The sequence below is a fragment of the Ixodes scapularis genome, unplaced genomic scaffold (genome assembly GCF_016920785.2).
Source record: "Ixodes scapularis isolate PalLabHiFi unplaced genomic scaffold, ASM1692078v2 PGA_scaffold2__306_contigs__length_199485367, whole genome shotgun sequence".
NCBI classification, from domain to species: Eukaryota; Metazoa; Arthropoda; class Arachnida; order Ixodida; family Ixodidae; genus Ixodes; species Ixodes scapularis.
In genome coordinates, this window is record NW_024609857.1 from 145,934,059 (window position 1) to 145,952,867 (window position 18,809).

An 18,809-nucleotide genomic window follows, 5' to 3' on the forward strand; every position below is an offset into this window, starting at 1 on the left:
AGGGATGTATTTTCACCCACAAAATTGTATTTAATTACAATTGTATTTGAAATACCCACGTTTTAGTATTTAAATACACACGCCAAATACATTACCCAATTTATAATTAAATACAAATGCAAAATACACAAAGTATTTGAAATATGTATTTCAAATACTTGTATTTGAAATACCGCCCATCCCTGGGTACAGCCTAGGAGGCTATAATTCGAAACAAAATACAAGACATTCATCGAACGCCGCTTGTTATCGCGACCATCTGACGAACCTTTGCATTTTGTGACGTCACGTAGCAGCTACGGATGTCAGCCACTGACACTGGCGAAATTCGGGGTGCAGTTTTGTACATCCGCTCATGAAAGTTTTCGTTAATAGGGGAGATCATATATCAAAATAAAAATGACGATTGTCTACATGAAGGCTCCCTCGACGTAACGAGCGCAAAAACTTAAGTACTTCCGGTTTTGACCGGACAATCCCTTTAAAGGGATACTACAACGAAATTTCGGCGCTTATTTTATGGTCTATATGAGTTCAAAAGAGCAGTATCACATCGAACACACCAATATCTTGTTAAAAAGTCACGAAAATGAATTTTAAAACGAATTAAACGATTAGCACAGAGCACCTGGTGGATGTCGCTCACGCCTCGTTTGTAATGTCCGTCTATGAACCTTGACAGCTAGTGACGGTGAGTGTCTCGCCTCCGCCCACGACGAGAGAAGAGGTGAAGGAGGAACTCTCGTCTTCCCGAGAATCCCTTTTGTGCGTTCCAGAAGTAGCTATTGTCCCCCTACAAGATTATAAAAAATTAACCCGTCACTCAAAATTCGTTCAAAAGCAGCCGCTTCGGTGGCTGGAACGACTAGGCCATTCCCTGGACGTCAGCCTCGCCGTAGCTTTGCTCGTCCCGAGACGACCTACGTCACGATTGCGTCGGATGTCACGTGCTCTAAGCTGGGCCTTCTCCGAGCGCTTGCTAGAGTGGATTGTTTATATAAAAAAATACAGCCACCAGGCTCAAAATACAAACGTGCGATTTCATTTACGGATATTGTGGATGATATTCAACCTATTTCTGAACACGACGGATATATTTCAAATTTCGTTGAAGTATCCTTTTAAAAGTACATCCCCAAAATTTTTGTCTTGTTGCTAGCTGGGAAAGGCACGGGTACGAGGCTACGAGCGCGTTGATTTGGGCCAGTGCCTCCTATATAAGTTACACTATGCCTGTCAGCTTCTCTCCCCAAGGTGTCCAAGCCCGATGCTTCACCTCACAACACGCACGTACGGCTAGGTAGCGCCGCCTGGCGGACGTTCGTTTTTTCTATTTTTCTAGCATGTTGTATTTACATTATTATTGAAGATATATCATATATGTTTTTTTTTAACAACATGTGGAACACTGTTCTGGATGTGACCGCCCAGATTCATACGAGTTTCGCTGAGACAAAATACGAAACTACGAAACAAGCACGGCCAGGCTTCGCTTTTGCAGCGCGAACACGGAGAACGCTTTGCCGCTTGAGCGTCTGCTTTGGCGGCAGTTTGGGGCTTTGGCGGTCCCCTTGAATCGCGCGCCTAGAAATAGTTGGCGCCGGGTCGTGTGCAGGTGAAAAGGTAGGAAAAAATGACCGCATCTCCACGTGGTGACTGATGTTGATTGGGGCGAAGCTCTGGTGGTGCTGATGATATTAATTTTATTCTTCATAGGTAGTGCTGATGGTGCTGATTTTTTTTTTATTGCTCATGGGTAGTGCTGAGTTCCGGGTTGCGTTTCGACTTCCTTATTACTGCTTTATGGTCGGTGAAATGCAGAGCCAGTGGTTCTTCTAGCGTCTCAGCTTGAATCTGCTAGAAGCTGTGGGAACGCATCTCCACCGCTTAAGTGAACGGTGTATGTCAGAAAGAGAATGTGTGGTATGGAACGGGGTTATATACGCATTTGAGCATTTGACCGCAGCGCCCTCTTGTCTATAAACGTTGAGCCAATGCATGCTAAGTTTAACGCGATTATATACGCATTTGACCGCAGCGCCCTCCCCTGTATAGACATTGAGCGGCTACATGCAACATTTCATCCATGACAGAAACCCCAGCTCTTGAGTTACTACCCCATCTCAGAGGCCCCTACTTGTCCCGCAGTCGTGGCCGAGTGGTTAAGGCGATGGACTAGAAATCCATTGGGGTCCCCCCGCACAGGTTCGAATCCTGTCGACTGCGCAAACATTTTCTCTTTTTATGTGAGGACGGTCGGACGGACGGACGGACTGACGGCTAGACCCTAAGGAGCTTCGCCCCTAATAAGAAGTAATATTCGGTTAGAAAACGGCGAGCTGGTTCCGAGCTGTCAGTCAAAAACATTTAGATTTCTTGCTGTCGGTGCTGCTGGGGCGACATCATTGAACCTCCCACGGAAGAGATGGTTGGCTTCACTACACGGCAGGTTTGTACGCCTAGGTGGCTCCACAGCACGGCAACCACATGTACTATTTGCCCACTCCCTTCCGCTTGCCAGTGCTCGGAGTGCCTTTTTGCGCTCGGGGAAATTAAACTCCTTCAAGGACCACTCGATCGCGTCCTTGGCTTTGCCCATGCTATACTCAACTTCCGAGGTCGAGTATAAAAGCTCACTAACCTCTAACAAAGAAAAAAAAAAAGAAAAAGAAAAGAAGGGCGTATTATTATGTGAAAACACGCTATCGTCTTTCGAGACGTCTTGGCATTTTCTGGCAATTCCTTTGAGTGAACTAATGGCCGACACAATTCCCGACACCGAACTAAGACCGACACAAATAAGTGTATTCAATAATTCGTTAGCGAGAGTAAAGCATCTACCCTTTGGTAACTTGACTTTATCCAATATTCGCTGCCATTTTCGAAAATAACTGACACACCCGATTACCCATAAAGTAATGCATAACATGCCAGTTAAAAAAAAAAAAAAAGAAGAAACTATAGACGTCTGCAAGTACGGTCTCTGGGAAAATGAAAGGGCATTATGCAAGATTGAGCTAAAAATATCCGTATGTTACTTCGAAAATACATTGTATTTGTGGTACTTTACTTGAAGTACACAACATCTCATATCCTTTGTAGTTCAAGTACTCTTTAGATGTACTTTAGCCAACACTGACTTTAAGTACAGTGTTCTTTGTTATTTCCCAATACTGGCAAGGATATTCTCTCAATTGAGTCGTGACATTTGACTCACATTCTGAAGACGAGTGCCCAGAATTGTATTTTATTATACTTGTACTTAATATACCCAATGTTCAGCATCTAAATACAATCCACAAATACATTCTAAAGCATGGAATTAAATACAAACTCCGAAATACTCTAAGTACTCAAATTACTATCTCAAATGTCTGTATTTGAATCACTGCCCATCCCTGACTGAAACGAACGCACGCCTTCATTTTTAGGTTTTGAATCGCACAACAGCACAATTCGTTACATTGATGTCCCCTCAAACTTCGCTTTGCCATAAGTAGAATCGCAGCATGCGCTACTATCTGATGAATTGCCCATCAAGCAGCGCCCAAAGGGCGTCCTAACGGCGCTCGTCGTTTTTAATGCGAAAGCATTAACTGTCCCATGAAGAGAAGCCGGTTTTGCCCGTAGCCGTCTATAGCAGCGAAACGGCTGTTAAATTCCCACTGGCCAGATGCACAGCAATGCAGATGCTTCGTCACGCAAGCCGATGGGGTGCCCAAGGTCAGAGCGGACGCGCTTCAGAAATAAAACACAAAGAAAAGCACAGTAACCCAGGTGCAACGTCACGGAAGGCGTGGAGCAGGTAGGGTTCGCCGCGCCTGCGCAGTGGGGGAGCGTGATGTCACCGCCGGAGCGCCGTGTGCAAAAGGAAGACGTGGCGCGCTGTTTGTAGGAATGCGCTGCGTGTAGGAATGCCAAGTGTCCTCCTGTAATTTTATGCATTTGCTATCGCCGGCTAAACCAATTACGCGCACAAGAGAGCGCAGGATCGCGGTGCATTCACAGTACGTGATTGGTCTATAGTACAGCGAACGCACAAAGAAGACGAGTGTCGTGACGATGGCCTTTTTGGCGCTGCTTGATTGGCTACTAACGTTACTAGAGCAACTCAGTTGGGAAACTGCCATAGAGCCTGCTTTGAAAAAATGGCTGCTATCCGTACTCGAGGACTGAAGTAATAACGATCGCAACCCCGCCATATCTCCCGCAGCGGCCACTCCGGCAACTGCACGGCTGGTTCAAGTCGAGTCGCAGGAGGGCCCGTGGGGCCATCTCGCAGTGCCATTTCGAAGTAGTTATAAAATTACCTTTTATGGTTTGACTCGTCGCTAAAGGGCGGCACTGTTATCGTATTTAGTTTGGTCTCGGTGGACGCGAGCGGTTCGGGTTTCAATGGTGAATTTCCAAACTGAGTGTTTTATTAACGTTGACTCGGACTTAGTGTGAAACGGAGTATACGGCGAGCCAGTGCAACACCTCCCAGGTAACAAAGCCGTGAAGTGCCGATAGAGATGTCGACATCGGCGAAGGCCCACGCTGGTCACGGATTGAACACGACGATTGCGTCAACGTTCGGCTCAAACTTGACTCGAAGACGAGCCCTGACGGAGCACGCTCGTTTCCAATCTGTGTCCTCCAGCGTTGGCCTTCGCTGGTGACGCAAAGATGTCGGCACTACATGGACTCGTCTTCCAAGCGGTGTTGGCCAGTGTTCCAAGATGTGTCTTTGGCGCGTCGAAATGCGAGGAGGAGCGCGCCAATCACGGGGCAACATAGTGAAGGCGCGAGGAACGCGCGGTGACGAGGCAGCCAATAAGCGCGCTCCGTCTTTGGTTGAGGTCGGGGGACAAAACAAAAGCACGTGGGCGCGGTTCGAGGTAAGCAAACGCACAAGGTGCGCAAGGGGCGGAAAAACTTGCACGCCGCATAGACCAACTCAAGTCTCTGACATCACGCCACCGAGGTGGCGCTGCTGTCGGCACTGCGCATGCGCAGAAGCTTCGCCTCACGCGAATCTGGTTTCTGGTCACGTGAAATGTCCACACCCGGTGTGGGCAAACACGGGCTTGTTTGTAAACACTTTGCTGCGTTGTGTGCGAAGCAAGATGCGCCACAATAGGAAAAAAAAATAAAATAAAGAAGAGAAAGAAATGCTTGGGAGCCTTTGGGGTCCGACGGAAGTCCGTCCCGGCCGGGACGGACTTCCGTTTTCAGCTGTAAATTTTGTTTCGTAAAATGTTTTTTTTTTTCTTCAACCAGCAGTCGAAAACGCTTGCTCCACGCCGTGGCAATGCGATCAGCTGGCCGTTTCTCGAGAGAAGCAGGTTTGGACGACGTGCGCCCGGTGGTCGAAACGCGAACATCCCGGTCAAAATTAAACATGTTTCAATAGACCGATCTCACCTCGAGTCGCGCGACGCCACCGCTGCCGCGGTGCATCCTGGTACCTGTAGTTCTCCCCAGTTTTCCTTCCGCGTCGATGCGCATTGTAAGCCCGGCGTTTGGAAGTTTTCGGGTTAGCACGAGACTTTTAGCCAGGTGTGTTTACTCATGGTTTTCAATCGGTGGCTTCACATGGTTGTATGCCACGGAGTTATAATAACAGCACCAGGCAAAAAGGCCTCGGATATTATGTCTTCCCGCAAGAAAGAATCATGGCAAAGAAAGGTCAACAGAGCCGGACAGAGCGGCAGGAAAAATAGCGTTTTACGATTTGTTTCGCGATTTGCTTCATAATTTATATCCAACCTGTTGCACGTCAGCTAAAATCTGTAAGATTACAGGGCACGAGACATAAAGCGTGCCGAAGTGTTCCGTATGCTGGAATCTCTCCGACCATTTGCTTCGTAGCGGTCTATTCGTTGGTCTATCTCAAATAGGACCTCCGCACTGCTTTGTGGAGGCCGTTTTTAATACACTTCTTGCTCAGTGTACTTTGGTGGTTATAACTGTTATTGCGACGACGAGTTTCAAGCACAACTGTGCTTCAAAAGATTAGGACAATCACTAAAAAAGAGCAGCGATTCCCGATATGCACCACTCAAAATAAAACAACCTTTTCAGAAGCAACCTTCATTTTTTTTCTCATACACACGTGAAAAGATTACATAATACAATTTAGAAGTGCAACACGTACTTACCGCCAAAAATGTAACAAACGAACCTCATTCATTTTGTGGTGGTCTATTAGGCTGGTATTACTGATCCATTCTGCATTAGCACCAGTCGAAACCGCAGAAAAAAGCTTCCCCCGTCGGGCGACTGTTAGCATTCGGATCTTGCGCAAAAAAAAAAAAAAAATAAATAAAACTGAATAGAAACTGTGCACGAAAAATCATCTCCACCCCAAGCTTTCAGGTATCTGGCATGGTTGCTTCTTTTTGATAGATGCCAATTATTACGGCGCGTTAGGCCTGGCCTTTCTGTAGATCAGTTCTTTGTGTGAAGGCTTCTCCCGCCGTTCATCTGTACTCTGTCGCACAGGCTGTCAACCAGAATGAAACAACTTTTAGAAAACTATCGCTGACCGAGAAAGTCTGATTTAGCTCCTCTTACTTGATGGCTGATTAAACGTTATGCACAAGACTGAGCACCACCAAGCTCAGTTTTTTTTATCACATTTGATGCTCTTCCGTGGTGCTACACCGAGCCAATGGTCCCTCATATTTTGTTGTTCTTTGCTATTGCACTAGATGTTCACTTGTTTGCAAGGTAATTGAGGCGTCCGAGGAGTCGAAATGCTCAAATAATGGCGCCGTTTTTTTTTTTTTTTTTTTTTTTTTTTCCCGCGGTTGCAGTGGGATTACGGCGTGAACGGCAGTGGGCTCACGCGTTCACGAAGACGAAGAAGCAGACGACGACGAAGCAGACGACAAGGCGATTCTAAAGCGATAAGACGACTGAAACTGCTTTTCTGCACTTGCTGAGGAAAGTAAAGCATTACAAACAACACAATCTTATGAAGTAAAAACATGCAAGAGAATCAAGGTGATACCGGGGCGTGCCAAATGATAATCTATGATGATGTACGTATGCGCAGCCGTATTATGGTGTACTAGAAGACTGGGCAGTGTAGCGAGCGCCGGCGGAAGGGGGGCTCTTTCAGCGATGACCGGATTGGTGGCCGCGAGAGGGCGCAACGTGTAGTAGGCGTGCTGCCGGAGTGCGGAGCGCAGGCAGCGGTAGCGCTTGGCTGGCTTGGCGTTCCGCACGAGTTCGATTGTTTCGTATTGTTTGGCTAACTCTTTACGGTATTCTTTATTTCTGCTGTTTCACATATTATTTATCGCACTAATTCGTTGCCAAATGCTTTGCCCGAGACGTGCACCTTCGGGCAGGACGCCACAGTACACATCCCGACACTGCTAGCGCGAACAAGACATTGGCGCTTTTTCGGATTTACTTCGGAAGAGTATTAGTGAGGACGAACTTTTATCACCTGCATTATAGACCCGAATGAGCTTTTTCCCCGGCAATTAGAACTTTGCTGAGATCCTTTGGTTTCTCATAAAAAAACTGGCGATCGCTTGTTCGCGCTAACAATGTTGCGTTCTGAATAGGCGGAAAATCCATCCCCCAGGGAAACTTTCGGGAAGTCTCTTGAAAGAGACGTCCCAAACGTGTGTAATCCCCTGGATAACGTAGGACAAGCATACTGATGGCATGATACCTAAACAAATGTGTGCTTTTGTGACCCTATAATTTCGCTGTCACTGTAGTTGTGATCAATGAATTCCGTGGTTCAAGAGCACTGACCGTAATTAATTGTTTCAACGTTTGGGAAAACAAAATGGGGCTTACAAAACGGATTATATCGTCTACTTCCGTAGGCTGCATGGAGGTGCTACTGTCGACTCTCGCAACTACTTCCACGGGCTTTCGAAGGAATTTCTAGTACTATACTCGGCGACAACTTTTCTTGGCAATGCAGTGGAAGGTACGTCCCGCATCCCCTCTCCCATTTTGAGTGTACGCAGGCTCTCCTCCTCCCCCATTTCCGGGGAGAGGAGGAAAGCCTGCGTACACCCAAAATGGGAGAGGGGACGCGGGACGTACCTTCCACTGCATTGCCAAGAAAAGTTGTCGCCAGGTATAGCCTTTGTCGTGTTTGCTGTTACTACGTAGGGTCTTCAAACAGGACTGTGCGAATAGTTAGACAAATGTATCCACTCACCAGCTCTGGTAGTAACCATGCACAGTACATAAATTCTTTATCCACTGAGCACCAGCTATATTGATATGTGTGGGCACCAGGGCGCACAGATAAATTTTTAATTATGCACTGGGCACCAGCGCACTGATGAGATTAATGAGGTGCACCCAAGGATTCCGGAGGCGATGGTATACTTGCTCTTCCCAAGAGCTCGGGAGAACTCTTGGGAAAAGCTCCCCCATAGTCGGCGCCTGTGGCGTTTTGTACCTCTACATTCTCCAACGTGAGGTCATGATCTTGATGAGCTTCGACATCTTCAGGATAAATGACTCAGTATCTTCCGCTGGGCCATAAGACCCTTCAATATTCTTGCGGTAAAAAAAAGAGGCCTCTTAACACCTCCTCATTGAAGAGACAGAGTGCTGGGCCAACCCTCACGTTTTTAAAGCTGTTAGGAAAAAAAAAATTTGCTGATGTGAGGCCATAACCTTTAAGGTCACATTTTCACAGTCACTTCTCCAAGCCTTTCTAATGCAGTCAGCGTGCACAGGACCCTTCGGCGTGTCCAAACCGGTGTCTGTAAAACCGATTTAGCAGATACTTTAGAGTGCAAAAAGTCCGGAAAAAAAAAATGTAGAGGACGACTGTCATGACTGCCTGCGTTACATGAAGCAGAGTCTCCCTGTCACTCCTATGAATGTTGCGGGACGGCGACTGACGCCGATCGAACTCGAGAGGGGCACGAAAAAGGGAACGGGCTTCTTTGCAGGACCGGTAGCCAGGGCCGTACCCAGAAAAAAATTTCGGGGGGGGGGGGGGGGGGGGGGGGTTCGGGGACAACGGCGGCCATTTTGAAAGTGTCTATTGTCTTATTTTCGCCTATGAATCATGTGCATCGGTGGTATATAACGGAGAGTTGCAGCAAACCGGAGAACCGGTCCCGGTTTGGTATCCGGTAGCCGACCGGCGCCACTGCGCGTGCGCAGAGGTGGAGATTAAAATCGGCTGGCTGCAAGTGCACCGACCAGGGCTGTACCCAGAAAAAATTTCGGGGGGGGGGGGGGGGTCAGAACCCCCTATCCCCCCCCCCCTCCCCCCTGGTTACGGCCCTGCCGGTAGCCACTGTTGCAACCCGGCACGCGCCCCAGGAATTGAGGTTAGGGAGGGGGGGGGGGGGGGTTCGGGGTGCATTGAGTATATAAGAGTAGTTGCGAATTAAAGGGGTGCTTTCGGAAAAACAAGGGGGGACTACACCCCCGTAGAGGGGTGTAGGGAAATCACTGCCCCGGCACAAAACACGTCCCGTCTCTCTTGTCCCGCCGTTTTTCCGTAATTGCACGCGTTGTCTACATCCCACTGAACGGCGCCGATCACAATCCATTCACTCAACCATTAAAAATAAAAAAAAAAAAAAAACTGCAGCAAAACAAGGCGACGACGCGAACCACGCGATCTCGAGCAGTACGACCACACGGCAATCCGAGCGGGAAGGAGCACGCCTGTTACCCGCAGCGCCCCCTGGCGTCCTTGCGCGCCGTCATCGCTGCGCCGACCACCTCCCTCCGTTGCTTCTCGGCGCGGACGACACACTGCCCAGTTCTAGTACACCATAGCCGTATGTAGCCGGAACGGATGACTACAAGTAGCATGGCGGCGGCACCACTTCCGGAATGCGCGCGCCTGCGCAGTTCGCTTGGTGGCATCGGTCTATTGGGCATGTGCACGCGATGTAAGTACTGAACCATTTTGGATGAAATCGAGAAGTACGGCCACCCAATACCACTTAGAACACAAGGCCTGCGCGTTTCCTCCTCTAAACGTCATCACTAGTAGCTCCCCTCAGCGCCCCCCAGCTAACCTGGATGAGCAACATCATCTGCTCCATTGACTGCTTCAGTGGTTTGTGTAGCAGATAATGAAACAGATGCTCATGCCGTGTGTCGTTAGACGTTCACGTGGAGCGTCAAAGGCATGAATGAAAATGCCTTACTGCTGTGTGATGGGCTGCCAATCCCTTCCCTGGGCGCTGGACGCTGGCACTGGACGCCATTTTTGAGGGCGCTGTTTACACTCCGCTCAGTTTAAACAAAGACTGCAACCGACGACACAAGCACGAGAGCTCGAGGTCGCTGCTTTGAAGCGGTTTTCGGCAGAACGAGCGCGCGCGCTAGTAATGCTCGTCTCAAAGCCAGGAAGGAGCACCTGCTAGCCGGCGCTCCTGGCCGAGGGTGTGTTCGCATGCTATTCACACGAGGGAGAAAACCCGGGGATTTCTCCCCGGCACGCGCGCATCACGAGATGAAAACGCGAGGCTTTTGCACATCGCAAAGCCTGACGTTTTCGTCGTGGGATGCGCGTGCCGGGGGATGCGCGTGTGAATACCCCTTTACAAATGAACTGAAAGCTCGCTATCAGCTCGCACTCAGCAGACGCGCACGCAGCTGTGGCCGCAGGTGAATGCGACGTAGTTGGCCATGCTCCAAAATTTATCCGATCTTACACCAGGGCAACGTTACTAAACCACTCAGTTGGTAAACTGCCATAGAGACTGCTCGGAAAAAGTGTCCCCGATCTGTCCTCGAACACCGAGCTAATGGCGAACACAACGCCGCTATTTCTCCCGCAGCGGCCACTCGAGAAACTGCACGTGACGTCTATTTTGGCTTCAATCGGCCATTTTGGCGCCGAAACAGGTGCAGCCGAAGAGGTTACAGGGGTCCCGCCCCCACTCCTCCAGCGGACGTGCGGCGTCCTATGGCCACAGTTAAAATGCACCTAGGTCGGGACGCGCTACCTGAAAGCACCGCTGAGGCATGGTTGTATAAAAACAATATTAATTTTTCCGCAAAACCCTGCAGACTAAAGATTTTAAAAACATCACGCGCCCCTCATTCTGTACTAAACTCCAATAAATTTAATACAAAAAGAGTCTTTTCCGTTTGTTTTTACGCAAAAACATGCTTTCTAAAAGCTCACGGTGACCGCAGTACAGACAAATGATAAAGGGCGGCGCTGTTGCCGTATTTAGCTCGGTCTTGGTGGACGCCAGCGGCCCAGGTTTCGCCGGCGAGTTTCCTGAGTGTTTTAGTAACGTTGCTCCAGGGTAAGGTGTTTATACCTTGGCGTTCTAAAGCGCAGACCGCATGGCGCGTTTTCGCTCGCGATTCGGGCGCGTTGGCGTCAAACTGACGTCATTTCCTGCGCGCGGGTGCGCGTTTTCGCGGGAGCGTCGGTTTCTAGCCGACCCAGAAAAAGACGCGCGCGCCGAGGCGTCGAAGCGGCTCTCGCCCAATGAGGGTCGGTCGAACTATCACGTGATCCTGCGCAGTACGGTGTTTCGTATTCAGCACATTTCAAAGTATTCAAAAGCATTTTTATTTTTCATATAAAAATTGAAAAGGTGTTTCTTTTGACACACAAACCCGTTTTATTTAGTTCTTTGCTTATTTAATCCTCATTTTGTAGTATTAGCGTCAACATTTACATTACGTGTTGAGAATTCTGTTATCTGGCAACGCTGATAACGCGCGGCTGGCGGCGCTTGACTCTGGGTGCATGCGGGTGCCCCCGCGTCAGTTTCCGCGCGAGCGTTCAGAGCGCGTCGCGCTTTCGCGTGCAGAAAAACGCTCCATGCGGTCTAGGCTTAAAACCTACCCGCGTCCAGCGTTTTTCAATCTGTGTTGTCACGTGACACGACTCGCCGGAGTAACTCGGATCCATTTGGATAAAATTTGGAAAGCAGCCGTTGTGACACGGCCCCTACTCTCGTCAAGCTTCGGGGTGTTTGCCGCTTAGGGCGGGTCGGGGATGTACTAACGAAACGTCATGCGCAGGTCTTGTCTTCTAGGTGGTATTGGGCCAGCCCGCATTTTTAATTCCCTCGATATTTTCTTATTCGCAACTCCAGCGACCTATAGGGGGCGCCACCACCAAACAAACCTGGCGGCTGGGAACAGGCCACGTCGGCTCGGCCGGGCGACCTGAACGGGTGGCGCATTCAATTTAACATATTTTCTTTTGTTTAATGCCATATTTTATTGGTATTTGAACTGCGACGGTTAAGTGTAGCCAGTGCACATAAACTTGCAGAGCATAGTTTTGTTTCCCCGTGCTTTTTGATATTTTATTGTCAAATTTTTTTTCGGAGATTTCGTTTAAAACAGGGCCTTAGAGTGATAAACTACTATACCGTTCATCAGGGAAAAGTGACCCCCGATTGGCCGCCGCCATGTTGTACAATTTTTACCACTAGACACGTGCCCAGGCCAAATCTGTGGCGTAACCAGACCAAATCTCTGGCGTCAACGAAAAGATGGCAGCGCCCAGTGCGTGTCGGAAGCGTTGTGGGCGTTGATCGAAGTGTGTGGATTTCGTGTGCGGAATTCGGTTTTTCATGATTTTGTGTGCTCGCTCGCGTAGGAATAACGTGAAGTACGAGGAATATGAGGCGCTTCTTTTTTTTTTTTTTTTTTTTTTTTTTTATTTAGGGTGAGCCAGATTCGGTCCCGTGCTTCTCGTACGGGCTCGGATCACTACCGACCGGTGCTGCTTCGGACATCGCTCGGTCGCTCGAGTTTAATTAAAATATCCGCAACCGTTAACCACGGGAGCTCCTCGATAATCGCTGTGTCTAAGGATACGTTGAACGCATCCGGAATGCGGAGTCTAAAGGTACGTAGGACGTAACCAGAACGCGGGGTTCTAACGGTACGGCGGACGTGCCCGGGCAATTTGCTTAGCTCGACGGTCAAGATTCGCATTTGAGGCGCCAAGAGAAGTGTTAAAATCTCCGAACTGCTCGGTGCTGAGCTATTTACGGACCACGTCACTGCGTGATCCGTAGTGACGTGAAAAAGACCGACGGCGGTCACTCCGGGCGGACGGCGGCTCCCGCCTGCCGGGTGCCTTCTGTGAAGGGGTGACAGTTGTGTAAGCAGAACTGTACCAGCTTCTCTTATAGTTATGTTGTTTTCGAGCAGCTTCCCGATCACTACACCCGCAAACGCATGCCGAACTTTCAAAAGGTCTCTACCAACCTGGAAAACCTTGAATGCCCAAGGAATTTCGGATCATCTGGAAAAGTCGGGGAATTATTCAAAAAGTGGGCTAAATAAGGGAAGACGACTAGTGAAAGCGGCATGGCGGTTGCTCGTCAGCACGGCCATGCTGAGTGACATTGCCAAAATGTCATCCTTCGACTCAAAAACTCAAGGAATTTGATCAAAATAGTCAGGGAAAAACCTGGAAAAGTCGAGGAATTTGAAATCAGTAATTTGCTACACACAATGTTTGATTTTCTTGACACTCCACGCGTTTTTACGACAGGCACAGGCCCGCGTATCACACGGCGGCCAGGCCAAGCGGCTGCCAGCAACTTATGCAAGTTCGATAAGACGCAAGCGTGGAACGCTTTCGGACTGTTGCAAATACAGCAGCGGGAGCGTCCGGCCGCAGTCCGACTGTCCACGCTAGGACATCCGACACAGCTCCGCGTCGTGGGTACGTCTGACGCATCTTTAGATTTTGCGTTCCAGGTACGTCAGACGTATCTTTAGACACAGCGCCTGATAATAGTAGTGAATAGGGTCACGTTTAGTGCGCAAGTTACTTTATTACACTCGGAGAGCAGAATTCCATTCCCGTTGCGCCGGTAGTTCCCCAGCTAGGCATGCACTTGAAGACTATACGTTGCACTCTTTCATGAACCAAGCTTTGCGGGACCCCTCCGCCCTTGTGCACCCATTCGCAGGTCGTGTCGTCTTTGCTCACGTAACCCCCTCAGGTCCAGCGAGTTGCCGAGCCACTGCAGCCCCGGCGTCGCTCGGTCCAAAGAAGAAGAGGCTCACGTTGGTCGTCCGGCAGCACACTGGAGGGAAATAAACTTAGTTGGAAGTAAGCGCCAGTCCTGTTCTACGTGTGCCTTCTTTTTGTCCTTGTCAAATTTGCGCTACTTTAATCATGTCCACTGGAGGGACGCAAAGCTCGCAGCCTCCAAGGTGCACGCAAGACGGGGCTGAGCAGAGCTCCCAATTTTTCTGACGCACATGTGCACTCCTATGAGACAGGTGTCGCACCCCGATTCCTAGAGATGTGGTCGCACTGGCAGTCTTGATGGTCCTTGGGGGCCGTTGAGGAGTGCCGGAAAGCAGAATTCCATCCCTGTTGCGCAGGTAGTTTCTCAGATAGTCACTTCCTTGAAGACGACGTTGCACTCTCTCTGGAAGCAAGCTTCGGGGGGCTCTTCTGCACCCATTCGCAGGTCGTGTCGCCTTTGCTCACGTAGCTCCCGCAGGTGGCAGGACAGCGAGTCCACACATGAGCCCCATTTATCCCCCAATCAAGGGTCATATGAGCTCTATAAACCAACCTTGCCATGCTGCTTGTCCATCTCTGGCTCCATTCTTGGCACTCTTTGCTCGTTAAGTCATCGGCTCTAGTGATTAGGTTGCATGGAGCCTGCAGAGCTGATTTCGGTGCAGTTTTCTCGACAGAGCTGACACTTGAGTGAAAACGCCTTAGTGCTGCAGTGGAGCCGTGACCCTATCAATGTCCGTGAGAGATTACCAACTTCGTCAAGAACTGTCGGACGGTGCGACCTCTTTCTGCGGCACTCTGCTGACGGCACATGTGGCGGATTCGCGTCTTGAAGAAGTATTCCAGCATTGTCTTGACCATAATTGCGCAGTGGGACTGGTTGTCGATTGTATATGTCAAGAAGAGGTGGTCAAACCTCTTAAACAGCCGGGTCACGAAAATGACGGCCATTGCCTCTGTCTGCAGTCTTTGTAGCCAGTTTCGACCTCTTTCGGCCGCCTTGTCAAAGTGCCTACGAAGCACCTTATCCGCTATCTTGCGCAAGCCCAGGATGTCCTGTGAGGAGCTGTGGAGCCCACCAGCATCCTTGATCAGTATAAGGTCGCACTTGGCTCTTGTAAGAAGTGCGATCTTAGAGCACTCTGGGCACTTGGTCATTTTTGCAATGTTGACTACCACGTTTCCAGCAATGTACTCTACAACACATTCGGCGAATTCTGAAAGCGGCTTGTAGGAGACAGTACTGCTGGCCTCTTCGCCTCTTGCATCCTCAGCCCTTCTCTGATCTTGCTGGTGCTGCGCCGACGAGCTTACGAGAAGCGTCTCGGTGCCGTCGACCTGGCAGTTGCCGCAAGTGGAAGGCAGGACGTTGGCGAGCAAGCACTTTCTGTATGCTGACCGAAAGTCTAGCGCTGTGGGGTTGTTGTTGTTACCCGTCCTGCTGCGTACAGTGGCAAAAAACAGCTCAAAGTGGTCCTGACTGAGCTTTCGCGTCAGCAGGCACCTGAGTGGCGGACTGGGGCTCCAGACCAGGTCTTCTGCCAGACCTTTGATGGAATTAAGGACAAGTAGGAAACCGAGGACTACAGTCTTCTTTGCCCCATGGCTCAACGGCTTGCCCGTTACGTCTTTCCGGGCTCGAAGGTAGCGTGTAGCTTGCTCAATCCTTTCCAGGATGGTGACTTGGTTGCTGGCAAGAATGGGACATTTGCTTCCACGACCAAGTGGATGACATGAGTTCGTCAGGTCTAATATATCATCGACTGCTGCGGCAAACTTGGCAGTCGCCTCAGCACCCTCGAAGCCTTGGATACCCTTCTCCTTGCAAAACAGCAAGGCGCAGCTGACGGACCGGCTGAAGGTTTGGGCTGCCAGTGACACCTTCATCTTCTGTCTCTCGAAGTCAATGTGCTGCTTTCGGAGCTTGTTGGCTGCATGAAGGCCTTCTCACTGCTGGAGGTTGTCCAAGGCCGCAAGCTACCGCCAGGCCACGACCCTACCTGCCTCATCTCTGATGCACCCTTTCTCGGCCAGCAGGTTTCGCGTGAGCTTTAGGATATGGCAGGCGTCCAAGACAGCGTGGACCCTGCTGGTGGGGTCCGATGGATGCGTGAACCAGCTCTTCATCGGCTGTGCAAAGCGCACTCCGAGCGCTGTGAGCATGGTAATGTTGCAGTTTGTCCCGTCACAGGTCACACTTATACACCTTGCTCCAGCATCCTTCAGTTTAATGATGTACTCCTGTACCAGGTTGGCGCGAGCGTTGCCGTCCAGACCATCGATGAGGGTGTAGCCCAGGGGGATCTTCCAGTTTCGGTTCACTGCCACCGCCAGAAATACAAGTGCGTGCTTTGCAAAGGTGAGGCAGTCGTTGCGGATGATGCCGTGACCCAGGTCACAGTACTCGACGACTTCTTTACCATCCCAGTCTGTTTGTCTTTTTATTCCCATCCCATCGACCATCAGGCTGACGAAAAGAGGTCCCTTCTTGGCTTCCTGTGCAACTTTGTCAAACGACTGCTGGGTGAATCCTGGTCGTGCATCAACCACCGCCGCCCATTTCCGCAGAGTGCTTGGGTGTGGTAGCTTGACGTGCTTTCGCAGAAAGCTGTATGCCTTTGCCAAGTAAAAATGGAGCGTGAGGGAAACCTTGCGCACATCCTCTGCACATGCGTTTTTGTTGTGCCTGACTCTTTTTAAGACGAGGTTGCGCATTGTGTTGGTGAATGAATTGTCAAGTATGTCAACTGCTGGCTTAGGAAGTCGTGTCTTCAGTTCACGGAGCAGCGTGTTCAGCTTCCTAATCCTGGCCGTCTTCCGATTGATCTTCTTCTTTGCCTGTTTCAACAGTTTCCTCGCCGTCTGTAGCTTGTGCCTACTCGTGGCCAGGACCCTGTGCAGTCGTTGTGACACAGCTGCGTACGAGTGGTCACCGGAAGAAGTGTGATCTGCTACAATGAAACTTGGTCTATTCATACCTATGCGTGCTTCGCTCGCTGGCACAAAAGAAAGGCCTCGCCAGACTGCGATTTTGATCGCTTCCGAGGTGACCATTTTGCCTTGCTTGCTGGAGAGCTGAACACCGTTGGCACACTTCCTTGCCTGAGGTACATCTTATTGTTCAGTTGGTAGAGGCAGTTGTCCGCAAAGTGCAGTGAGCGCAACTTGGACCATCTACTGAGCTTCCAGTCCCGGCAGGGCAGCTTCTCCATCCATGCCTTGATGAGTTCCGGATCATTCAGTGGGAACCTGTGATGGTATAAAAAAGCAATTGTGAAACCTTTTTTTTTTTTTTTTGCATGCAAAGAGAAATGTACCAAGCCATCTGGTGAAGACTGTTTTAGGCACAATCCAAGTGCATAAATGAACAAGAATCTGGTATCTTGCAGACTGACCACCTCTTTGAGTCACTCTGAAGAACAGTAGGTTAAGGTATGTGCTCATTTATTCAAATCGGCCTGCTCTCGGAAACTAGCAATAAGAATGCCATACTTTTGTAGGGAACCACATTTCCTTCTGCGGGAGGCATGAATCTAAGTGAAGTTTTGGCAGTGAGATCAGCTTACAATCTGCTTTCCTTGTAGAGCACTATATATGTGCGCGGGAAGGCGAGCCACTGATCGTCTAGAGCGCGAGGGGACGGAAGAGATATGCATGCCACGTCAAACAGTCTCAACATGTTTGCATGGCCAGCAAAACGAACGGTGTGACCAGGTTGACTTCAAGAGCTAAGAAACTTACCTATGATACGAGATCCCCAAGTCCTGGCTACCCCTGTTGGCACAACCAATATCGGCGCAGGTAGTCGGCATGGTCTTGTTTTTAGGTTCGTTTGACTATTTTTCTCGGTTAGCAAAGTGGCGGAGCAAGACGAGCCGTCGAAATCTGAACCGAAAAGACGCGCGCCAAAAGTCGTCTGCTATGTTTACGGACCGTAAATACAACGGTAATCAAATGGTTTGAACAGTTCAGATTATTTGTAAAAATCCATTTTTACCGCAGAAAAAAACACAATTCAAGGGTATTGGGGATTGTAAACGAAATTCAGAAGGCGCGGAAGCGACGTTGTTCAGCGTCCTCGTTGAGCGTGCTTCAGCCCTACAAAAAATTTGATCGCGTCATAAAAATCGTCTGCTCTTTCTCCGAACACATAAGCACCGTTAAACCCCGATTTTTGGTCGATATCAAAAATAGACACCGAAAAACTCAAAATTCGAAAGAACAAATAAGCACCAAAAAATCACCCCCCCCCCCCCATTTTAAAAATAAAAATAAAACTATGAGGGCACCTCAGCTTTCTTCCATGATGTGAGAATGCGTGAGCATTACCTTTGGCCGAGTTATATTGACGTCAATGAGCTAGGTTGACGCAACAAATAGCACACTAGTTTTACGATTATGAGAGCCTAGCTAGGTTCTAAACCGGGCAGGGGATAATTAATTTCTCGGTTTATTTTTTGTTTGATTACATGATTAATAAGTCACGTGACCAAAACAATAGCGTGAGCAGAGATGTTTCTTTTTCTTGTATTTCCTTTAGTTTTTCTTTTCCCTTGGATTGCGTTGCATTGGTCACAGCCTTTGAACACAACGTTTGGTTACGGCTTTTGGCTGCACCCTTCGATCATGGCTTTTTTTTCGCTCACTGAGCCAGGTAATGCTCACAAATTAAAAATACCAAATGCATGGAACCCTACTCATAAGCCAGAATTCCCAGCACCACCTTTTTGTGGGTCAGTGCCACTTCTGGCTCACGAATAAAAGCTGTGGTCACATATCACACTGCACTGTAAAACCTGCCAAGAATGCATGCCCTGGCACACAGTCTTGTGGAATACAG

The 18,809-nt window shown here is 49.3% G+C and overlaps 1 protein-coding gene and 1 non-coding gene across 2 annotated transcripts in view; one reads left to right on the forward strand and one right to left on the reverse strand.

Moving 5' to 3' along the window:
- The first annotated feature begins 2,144 nt into the window (after positions 1 to 2,144).
- On the forward strand, positions 2,145 to 2,226 carry Trnas-aga. The gene has a single exon. It is a non-coding gene; the product is annotated as a tRNA-Ser (tRNA).
- A 13,720-nt stretch (positions 2,227 to 15,946) lies between these two features.
- The window catches only part of LOC121836624, a 35,506-nt gene continuing 32,643 nt past the window's right edge, over positions 15,947 to 18,809 (reverse strand). Inside the window, exon 3 of the mRNA XM_042291581.1 lies at positions 15,947 to 16,465. Within this exon, the coding sequence (XP_042147515.1) occupies positions 15,947 to 16,465 (519 nt within the window). The remainder of the gene's footprint in view (positions 16,466 to 18,809) is intronic.